General features: G+C 34.0%; 1 protein-coding gene across 1 annotated transcript; it reads right to left on the bottom strand.

The window, feature by feature from the left end:
* Positions 1 to 1,056: 1,056 nt before the first annotated feature.
* Positions 1,057 to 6,713, bottom strand: LOC120070396 (serine/arginine-rich SC35-like splicing factor SCL28). Its single transcript, XM_039022305.1, has 7 exons — positions 6,279 to 6,713; positions 5,859 to 5,936; positions 4,966 to 5,130; positions 4,785 to 4,840; positions 4,564 to 4,603; positions 2,408 to 2,620; positions 1,057 to 1,437 (listed from the first exon to the last, which is right to left on the bottom strand). Exons 1-7 carry the CDS (start codon positions 6,461 to 6,463, stop codon positions 1,425 to 1,427), a joined length of 750 nt encoding a protein of 249 aa, XP_038878233.1. The 5' UTR covers positions 6,464 to 6,713; the 3' UTR covers positions 1,057 to 1,424.
* Positions 6,714 to 10,973: the final 4,260 nt, after the last annotated feature.

A 10,973-nucleotide genomic window follows, 5' to 3' on the forward strand; every position in this document is an offset into this window, starting at 1 on the left:
GAACGATAGGCCAAATTTTAAAATTATTCACACTCGATAAATATTTAATTATTTAATTTTGAATTTTTATAAATTAAAATTATAATCACTATTTTAAGATATTAATCTCTTTATTTTGTTATATTCTTGAAGTTTTGAAAACTAAAAAAATTAGACTTTGTTTAATAATATATATTTTTTAAATACTAAACTCATAAAAATCACTCCCTCATTGATTCATTCTGTTTATTCGAATATTTTAACAAAATCGAAATCAAGTTTTGGAAACTAAAAAAGAGCTATTAAAATCAAGTTTTGAAAACTAAAAAAGGAATAAAAAAACTCGTTACATGAATAGCAATCAAACTAAAAACATTAGCATATATAGCACAAATATAAAAGCTTTACAAACAAGTCTAGAAGAAATATTATATACAAATTAATGCTAAACTATATTCATATTAACATTTTTAGTTGTACTCAAAAAGAAAAATAATAACATTTTTAGTCGTGATTTGTTACCTTAAAATAGAAATGGTTCATACATAATATTTAAAAAATTATTAGACCCTGAATTAAAATTTTAAGATGAGGTAAAAAAAAAAAGTTAAAGGTGTGTGTCTATTTATCTCTTGAAGCTAAAAAACATAATTTTGATCTAAGTCCTTGTAAGGACAAATTCACATATTAGATGGAGGATAACATAGGCAATAAAAATTTGCCATCCACTTAGAGAAATATAATGTTAAAAATTGATTATGACTATCATGAATAAATCAACTCGAGACATTAGACAATTGATGGTTATATTGATGTAAATTGAATTGGGACAATTACAAATATAACAATCAGGCCCAAAATATTTGCAAATATAGTACAATGCAAAAAAATTTACATACATAACGAAATTTAGATTTTGCTTATGAAGTCTAACAGTGATAGACCATATCACTAATAAATTTTGCTATATTTACAATTCTTTAAAAATGTTACTATATATTTAATTATTTTTCTAAAAAATGTTACCCAATGCAATTACCCTACGAAAAAGGAGATTACCGAACAACAAAATAGAAGTGATAAATAAACAAACAAGACTATCGATATCAAGATTTGAGCATCGTAAGTTCAAAAATACAACCACTGGGCATATACAAGAGTACAGAAACCAAAAAACGAAATCCACTGAAAACAAAATCCTAAATCTAGTAAAGGTCAAGTAGAAGTGTACCAGCATCCATTCATATGAAGTTTACTTGAGAAACAGCAAGATGACATTTGTTCTTCAACCTATAACTCAAGTCTCGCCTCCCGACTTTCAAATATAAATAAAATTCCTTACAGAAACTGCAAAGCATGGAATGGCGTAGTTCATCTGGCCACAACTGAAGGCAGACTAACAATTCTCGAGAACTGCGACAGAAGCACTTCACAATCCCGAAACTCTATCTGCGAGGACTGCAGAAGCAACATTGCAGGGTGTTATAGTCAAATTTGTAAATTCTTCGATCAACCAGGGGAAAGGATTACTGGCTAAACACAACACACTATGGACCAAGTGAAATGTTCAATAATGACAAAACAACGTCAAGAACTTTGCTGCCCCCTAAGGTCTTGACCCTACAATATTTGAATATCAGGAAACTCACAAAACTATGAAATCCCAGGTAAGTGGCCACCATGAATTGAACCTATGACTTCTTAGCCATTTATCAAGATCGTACTCCCTATTTACCATTAGGCCAACCCATGATGGTTGTTGCTGCCCCCTAAGGCCTTAACTAAAGGGATCACAAATCTCATCCCAAGTTCATATTGTATTAATTGTGAAAATTAGCAAATCAATGAAATCTCTCCAAAAGGATTTACTAAACTCTACAAGATCAAAAAATAACCGAAGAATTTAGTGAACTTTGAGCAACAGAGCGAGATCACTCAAACATGTCATTTCCTTCTCACCTCCTGTAACCAACTAATTCAATAAACACCTGTAAGAATATCATGAGAGCTTAAATACACCTCAGTTCATTCTTCATCGTTACCAATCTTTATATTCTAAGAGATTAGCCTATACATATCAGACCATCTATCCTGCCATAGGCCTCCCTAATCCCCCTTTGAATAATTCACGAGAATCCCCATGGTAAAAGGAAACAATAATACAACCTTTATTTATTTAGTTTGAATAATCAGCCTGAATTCTGAAACTACCAACCCACGTAATACACACTGATCAACTATTCATCAAGCAACACTACCATATGTTTCTTTAGAACTCAAGGACACAGATGTACAACCTATAGAACAGATCCTTTACAAGTAAAGTTGTAACACTACCATATGTTTCTCTGCGTAGATCCTCTAATTCGGAAATGAAGAGACTAGTAAAAGGAACTTAAAAGGCAAAAGAACATAAAAGATGAAATACCTATAGGATCGTGAACGGGATCCAGAAGGACTGCGGCTATCAGCCCTTGGGCTCCTTGACCTACTACGTGCATTGTCCACTTCACGAGGGCTCCGACCATTCTCCTTTGGAGTTGGAGATCGGCTGTAATCCCGCCTATCACGAGGGGAACGAGAACGTGAAATTGATCTCGATCGTGCAGGAGAAAGATACTCCTCCCTTGCCCCACGGCTCCTGTATCAGTCACAACAATGGAAAAAATGAATGAAAATAAACATATCAAACCGAAACGATTTCCATTCAGACTTAAACAGCACAAAAAACCAACTCTCTCTAACAGGAAAGAAAACCTGTCCGAGCAGTCTTCAAAGGCCCCAATGAGGTCCGTTCACTAGGTACTTATGATACTATATCATACTTTTATAAGCACAATTTTCTACTAACATCATTTTCAAAACTGATCAACTAAAACATGACTTTTACCTGCACCATTTTCAGGTTTCCGAACAAAATAATGACAAGTAGATCCAAACACTGAGAATTATGCTCTATTAAGCTGTACTGGTTGATCAGCTTCTGACAAGTTCATAGCTCTCTTTGCCCCAACTTTCTAAAAATCACATTATCTTTTCTTGGACAATGTCACCATACCACAACCAGTAAAACTTTGGCCTTTTCTCCTTTGAAGATGATTTCTTTCTTTGGCCAACTATAAGCTCTAATCTTTCTTAACTGGATGGTATATCAAAAGAAGATATCAAACTTAAAAATCACTTTCTTGCTGATAAATCGTTGAGAGATTTGTAAGGGACGAAAAATGGGGAAAAAAGAACCAAAGATAAATTTTGATTTTAAACTCTCGTCAATGCTTAACTTCTGCCTACCAAAACAGATGTAAAACGAACAAATAAAAATCATGCAACTAAGATAATTGAAAAAGTAATAGATTGTACTCATGGAGAGGGTTCGAGTTCGATAGGTAAAGTAAGCAAGTTGCCCATCACTTTATGATCGCTTTTCTTGTTAAACTTTATTAATCAACAAGTCTTTAAAGTCTCCCTTTACACTTTAATATCTGCATACACAAGGAATTAAGTAGATTGTATACAATATCCTGCAATGCAACTCTATACCATGAGGGGAGCAGAATATTCCACGTACATCACATCAAACATTAAATTCAATCATTTTGTTTAACCATGATAACATTCAAGCATATGAAATAAAAAATTCTACAACTAAAGGTTGTAGAACAACAAAAAACTGAAAGCGTTGCTTAGATTCAAAACATAGATCTGATATTGTAAACCTAATGGGGAAATGAAGATTAAAAGTGTCACACTATTATTGTTGGACTATGACGCCAATATTTAGTGCATGTTAGGGAGTGATTTTATAATCGTCAAAATCACTTTTGTCATATTTATAGTCCCTCTAAAATACGCTTGTAATAACTCAAAATTAATTTAAATATTAAATTATACACCTTTAACTACAATTTTCATAACATCAAAATTAGTATTGAAGGATTAAAAACATGTTTCATAGTGATTAAAAATGGTAAAACTGATTTTAACCATTTTAGAATTACTCCCACATACACTTAGTCTACAACTAAGACCACGGCAGAGAACCACTTAGATTTACTGACTATACACACTTCACAACATGACATGAAACAAAGATAACTCATCCATTAGAAATATACTGTGTTTCTTAAAATTGACACACCATTGATAACTTTAAGAAGTTCTTTGAACAAGGAACTCTTGAGGTTCAGGTTGAGTAAAAATAGGAATTACGCTGAGTATATCAAAATATTTCTACATAAAATGATTTCCATCCAATGTGAACTTAGTCTTACATTAAATTCAAAGACAAATCATTTAGGTTCCATTGAAAATTAAAACAATGAAGTACATCAATTGGGGGTTTGGATACTCTATAAGACAAGTACAAAAATTCAAAAATATTATACTATGCTTCTCATCCAAAAACAATCCTTTGACGTGTTAAAATTATAAAATTCAAAGAAGGCATGCACAATTTACTAAACATAAAAAGGAACGACCAATATTTCAAAATACGGTATAGAAGTAAGAAGTAATGGAAAAAGGAGGACAATAATGATGTTAATCTTGCTAGTAGTAAAACAAATATGACAAATAAGATCCAACCTTGAGTCGTGCCTGGCAGGTGAAGGTGAGCGTGAGTAAGCTGCATTCAAATAGAAAAAGCTTGTTGAGCATAAAAAATTTGGGGTACAATTACTATATTGCATCACAATGATGTTATAATCAAACATCATCAACCCAATACATTTTTTTTTCTTTTCATGAAAGTCAGCAAAAAATAGTAAAAAGAAAGAAAAAAAGAAGATAGACGTATTGACACTGACAACGATATCGCCGTCTTGGAGACCTTGCCGGAGAACGCCTTCTGTAGCTTCTACCACTATATATCAGTAACAAGAGACTATCAATACATTAGTTCAAAATTAAAGATAATGGTTTCATGAAGAAGACATTCAAACCAAAAAGATACTGCAAGATTAGAAGTGAAGAGGAAGGTCGTAGAACCTTGAGCGTGAAGTCACCCGCATTTCTTGAGGAGTTTTCCTGTTCTCCTCAGCAAAAACAATTCGTATCTCCCGCCCACCTATAACTGTATGATTTAACTGTTGTTTTGCTTCAGCCGCATCTTCTGCAAACCGAAACTTCACAAATCCAAATCCTCGGGGCTCCCTATAAATAGGCAATTAAGGGAATGATATCATAATGAGAGAAAGAGGGAGAGAGAGTAGATTGTTACTAATATTTTGGAACAAAACATGAATAAAATTCCACAAATTTGAAACACAAGAATATAAACCCATCTCTGGACTAATAATTAGAGAGGGTTGCCAGGCAGTATTAATTTTCAGACCTAAATTCAGTGTAAAACCACTGTCAATTCAATTTTCAATTAATTCACACACTTTAGGAATTGCTTTCTTGTCAATTAAATCTAAACTTGATTCAAAAGATGGTTAAACTGAAGTGTTAATCACTGTCACTACATACTAACAAACATATCATTTTCCTACAACAAATTCCTCGTCAGTCAGTTCATAATCTCTAGGACTAAGTGTGAACTAAGTTCAGGTTATTCAACAAATTTGCAGATTCCTTCCATATACACTTAACCTTCATTCCTTCATATTAACTTGCTTTCAATCTTGTCAAAATAATTGCTAGACAGTAAAGGCAATTTAAACTTTAAAACTCCAACAGTGCTCCAAAGTTCTGATCCCACAACTTGACCTAAAAAAAAAAAAATTAGTCCTCTCAACTTTGTCTTTCAGAACTAATATAGCCAAACTCTATTTTCCAGTGTGGATATCCTGATAATTAAGAGAAAAAAGTACCACGAAATAATAAATTTGTTTCTTCAACATCCAAGTGCGCACAAGTTAACACGAAAGCGGCCATACCCAGTGTAGTAGTTCTTCGGCAGATACACGTCCTTAACAGGCCCAAATCGCTCAAACGGGATCCTAAGATCTTCCGGCCTGCATGATATCCAATCAAAACACTCTGATTATTCATCTTGTAATACATGGAATGGATAGACTGAAAACGGGAAAATAACACAATGTAGATTGATTGCACGCGGCTTGACAATAAATTACTCGCAAAATGCTCTTCTTGATCAACTCTTTATATAACTACTAATCAAAATTCATGCGGTAAGCCGCATTTACCTTCTGCCCAAAATTCAAGATTCTAAACAAAGGTGCACTAGCACTTGTATGTACAAACGCAAAAACAAATGAACCATTCAATTCCTTTATCAAACTAATAAAGTGAGACATAATCAAGAACGATAAAGCTCGAAGAAGAACATGAAATACCTAGCATCAAGGGGGAGATTGCGCACGAGTAACCCAGAAGGAGCTGGAGAGCGACGGTCCCTGTGAGACCTGCTTTCGCGGTACCGGTCTCGAGGGTCGTCGTCATGCCGCTTCCGCCCGCGGGGTGGGGTTCTACTACGCCGGCGAGGGCTGTAACTTCTGCTCCGGCTCCGGTACCTCCCCATAGTTGGCTATATCCGTCTCTTACTCGGAATCCGAAGCGGTGCCAAGTACCTGCAAAAGGTAAATCGCGAAAAAGAAGCAGTGAAAACCCTAACCCTAACGGGATTTGGGAGAATGAAGATGACTTTGTTGATGGGTTTCGAATGTTTTGGAGGGAGGGAGATGAAGGGGCAGCTAGAGATAAATTATGCCCTAAACCCTACGCTTCGAGATTTAAACGTCCACCAATGATCGGTAGGATTTGGGATGAAGCTGTTTCTTTTCTTTCTTTTTTTTCTTTATATCAAAATTTTTCTTTTTTAAAATAATAATAAAAAAAAATTAGGTTTTTTTTTTTTTTTAAAAAAAAAAACAATATAGGGAGTAAAGGGATCTAACCCCTAACTTTGAAATTGATACCACTATCTATTGTGGTTTTAATTGGCAAATAATATTTTCTTTTATTTATGTTGTTGGTTATTTTGTCTTTAACTTTGACAAATATTTTGCGTTGGTTTTCTTTCCTTATTGGTTGCAGATTTACTTATGTGATTTTTCCTTGTTTGTGCCCTTGCTAGTTTCAGGTTACTCCCCACCTTTTGTATGGTTTCCTCTACTGAATACCTTGAAATAAATAGTAGTTAAAACTTGTGTGGCTTATCGAATGAACACAAGGTGCCTTGTGTTGGGGTTATGCCCTAAATCTCGTAGGGTCTTATAGTTTGTAAATCTATTGAACAAACTCGTTGTTTATTTAATAAAATATATGATATTTTATTCAAATTCATTATCTATTTAATAAAATATATGATATTTTACTCATATTTTAGTTGCATTAACCACAAACCAGTAAACTAATATCAAAGATTATCTTGTAACTTAAACATGTATGTAGAGACATATGGGTGAATCATGTTTAAGTGATAACTTAAATAGTTTGTAGTAGATGGATAAGGGTTTGAGTACCTTATCCTTGTGGTACTACAAGTATGACTTATTTTGTAGGTGTTACAATTGTTGTAAAGTGCTTCAAATGATCTAATCCTGATCGTTCATGTATAGATCGATGGGATCTACTAGCGTGCAACGGAAGCAAACATAATCAATAAGCACTCTAATTACATTTATGGTTAGACAGAAAATTAAGAAAATAGTTTCTTAACAACATACATTTGATGAATTATCCCAAATTCAAGCTGCTCTTCACGTGATTCCAGCTCCAATTCAACAGTGGACCACCAAGAGATCTTCTCTACTATTATCAGCCTTGAATTTGATTGATGGAACTCCAAATTGGAGTGAATTTTGTGAAAGGAAAGATGGGTTTTTAGATGATGAACAAGATTTCTATAGAAAACCTATTTCCAACAACAAGCCTCTCGATCATCAACAAAAAAATGAGTGTTTTTATATTTAATTCACATGTAAGCACTGAAGTGTCAATTGATTGACACCTCAAACAACTTAAAATAAGTGGGAAAAGTGTGCAATTGAAGAGGAAATACCTCTTACTTCACGAAAGTGGGGTGTTTCCACTTTCTATTTTCAAATTTATATTTTCTCTTTTATTTGTTTTTAATTTCAATTAATTCAAAATTAATTAAAATTAAAAATTCAAATTCTGAGATTTGAAATAAAGCGAGAAATTAATTTAATTTGAATTAATTAAACATATTTAATTGATTAAATAATAATTTGATATCAAATATTAAATTAATCACTCACCTAATTTAAAACATGAATCCTATTAATGTAATTAATATTTAAATATCATAAACTCTCAAATTTTGTGTAATTTTGATAAATTAAATAATGAATAATCATATTGAATATAATTGTACAAACCCTAATTTGAATTTGAACTATTCAAATTCAAACCCTAATTTAAATTTGAATATTTCAAAATGGAATTCAATTTGAACAATTCAAATTAATATCATTCCAAATTCACTCAATTTATTAATTTAAGGTGTTCATGTTTTATGAGCTAGTAGAGGGACCTTATAGACCTACAGATCATGAGCTTCAACGATTTAAGATTAATTAGTTAAAACTCTTTAAACCAAACTAATCAATATTCGTTAACTATCAAGTCACACCACTATAACTCGATAGTTTCACTCTCCTCACTGTAAATATATTTATGTCCACTTGATTTAACCATAATCAGTAAGTCGACACTTCATAGGTTTTTTATAATAATGGTTATGTCTATTTGTTGTTTTATCCCTGATATTACATCTTGCTTCTTAAGTTCCACACATCCTCTAATGAACAATTGGTTTGTGATCCAATCACTAAATCATCACTAAATCGGATCCCTCTCGGGCCAATGAGTGGGTAAGGCCCCTTGTTCAAGACCTAGATTCAGTACATAAGAGAATAACCTTTCTCCTTTCCCTAAATTGGATAGGCACGAATTCCTTATTGCACCCTATATCCTCAGCTATCTACCCGGCCTTACTCCTAAAATGGGAGGCTTATTGAACCGACACTGTTGAGTCAACTCTCACCTATGCAAATCTAAAGATAATCCCGAATAAACAGAAGTTTATAGTTAGCTCAGGATTAAGATCAAGTTACCTAGGTCATCTAAGCAAAATAGTCAGTCTTAAACAGTAAACGGCGTTATAAAGTAAGAGTGACTTATTTCTTGGTCCGATCTTACACAAACTCATTGCATAGAATGCCCCAACTTCTCATGTCAATATATGAACGAATCAGGATCACTTTGTTTGTAGCACCTTACAACAAATTGTAACAACTACAAAGTGGGCCGCATCAAATAGTGTTACCAGAATAAGACACCCAACCTTATTCGTATACTACCATTTTGGCTATTTACTCGAACCTGATCTACTTTTATGTCTCCACATAAAGTTCAAGTATTCATATAATAGTCATGGATCTTAGTTTATTGGATTTAGTATTTATAATTGCAATTTACTAATTTACTAATAATATCTTTATTGATAATAGAATACGTTTAACTCTACAAACCACAAGTTTAGGACATACAACCCAACATACACATGTGAGCAAAGATGTTCTATACAAAAGAGTTTGTATAAGACCGGACCACAAAATGTTTAGTCTCATTATATAATACCGTTCATAATAGAGACTTACATTTCACCAAGATGACCATAGGTAACATGACCTGAATCTTGAGTGAGTTATTAACTTTTGCCCATGAGGGCGGTCTTCTGATTTGTATGGGTGAGAGTGGTCAGATCGCTGACTCAACAAGCCTACCGTTTTGGGGATTCGTCTGATTAGGGAGTTAGGAACATAACTACACAATAAAGGAATTTACTCCTTCCTCGAGGTCAAGGTAAGTAGATAAATTGCTTCCCTAAGAGCTGATTTTGGGGCTTGAACAATGTGGCGCCACATCCTCTCCTGGCCCGAGAAAAGTATAATCTATTGGGATCGGTGTCCTAATTCTCCCGGAGTCTCATTATTTATAATATAAACACATTGCTATGAATAAAATAAGTGTTATTTCATTATGGCATTTACTCATATCCAATAAACAAAGCTTCATGGTTATCGTATGCAAACTTAAGCATGTATATGAGATATATAAGTGGATCATGCCTTAAATGATAACCTAAATAGGTATGTAGTATAAGGATTAAGGAGGGATTCCTGATCCTGGTGAGACTACGGATACGACCCGATTTGTAGAAGTTTGCAAGTGTTGTAAACTACTATAGATGGTATATCCTGACCATTCACGTGGAGATATGCGAGCAGTGGCGTTTTATACAAAGAGTTTGTATAAGATCGGACCACGAGATGATTCGTCTCTGTATATAATGTTGTTGATACTGGAGACTTACACCTCACCTAAACGACCATAGGTGACATGGCCTCAATCCTGAGTGTTTTGGAAACTCCTGCCTTTGGGGGCAGTCCTTTGATTAGTATAGATAAGAGTGGCCAGATTGCCACTCAAAATGCCTACCTTTTTAGGGACTTGTCTAATTTGGGAGCTGGGAACTCAGTTACACGAGATGGAATTCACTCATTCCCCGAAGTAGGGGTAAGTAGATAGATTGCTCCCTTAATGGAGGATTCCGAGGCTTGAACATAGTGGCCACAATTTCTATTGGAAGAGATGACTCAGTCATAGTAGGACTGACTTATGTTCATTAGAGGGATCAGTGGTACTTAAGGAGTTAGATGTAACTACAGGGGCATAACAGTTATTGGCCGAGTTGTACTTATGAGTGATATGTGAAGAGTTGTCGCACTGTTGATTGGTTAAGATGGACACATAATATATTTGTAGTAAGGAGAGTTCAGTTGTCAGTCTTTAGTGAAGTGCCTGGTAGTTAACGGATAGTGGATCCAGTGACTAAAGAGTTTAGTAAGTTATTAACGTACCGTTGGAGCTTCGAGCTACAGGTCTATAAGGTCCCCTTGGTGGCTCAATGGATTCAAGTTAAGGATCAATTATTGGTGTTGATTTGAAATGTTTGAATTGACATGAGGTAATTCGATTATATATGATATGATCGGTGTGAT

This window comes from Benincasa hispida, chromosome 1 (genome assembly GCF_009727055.1).
Source record: "Benincasa hispida cultivar B227 chromosome 1, ASM972705v1, whole genome shotgun sequence".
Classification (NCBI taxonomy): Eukaryota; Viridiplantae; Streptophyta; class Magnoliopsida; order Cucurbitales; family Cucurbitaceae; genus Benincasa; species Benincasa hispida.

Coding starts and splice junctions, on each gene's coding strand:
- LOC120070396 (XM_039022305.1), bottom strand. CDS start 6,463: ATGGGGAGGTACCGGAGCCGGAGCAGAAGTTACAGCCCTCGCCGGCGT. Junction 4,841..4,965: donor CGGGTGACTTCACGCTCAAG/GTTCTACGACCT, acceptor ACTGATATATAG/TGGTAGAAGCTACAGAAGGC. Junction 2,621..4,563: donor CCTGCCAGGCACGACTCAAG/GTTGGATCTTAT, acceptor TGACTGATACAG/GAGCCGTGGGGCAAGGGAGG.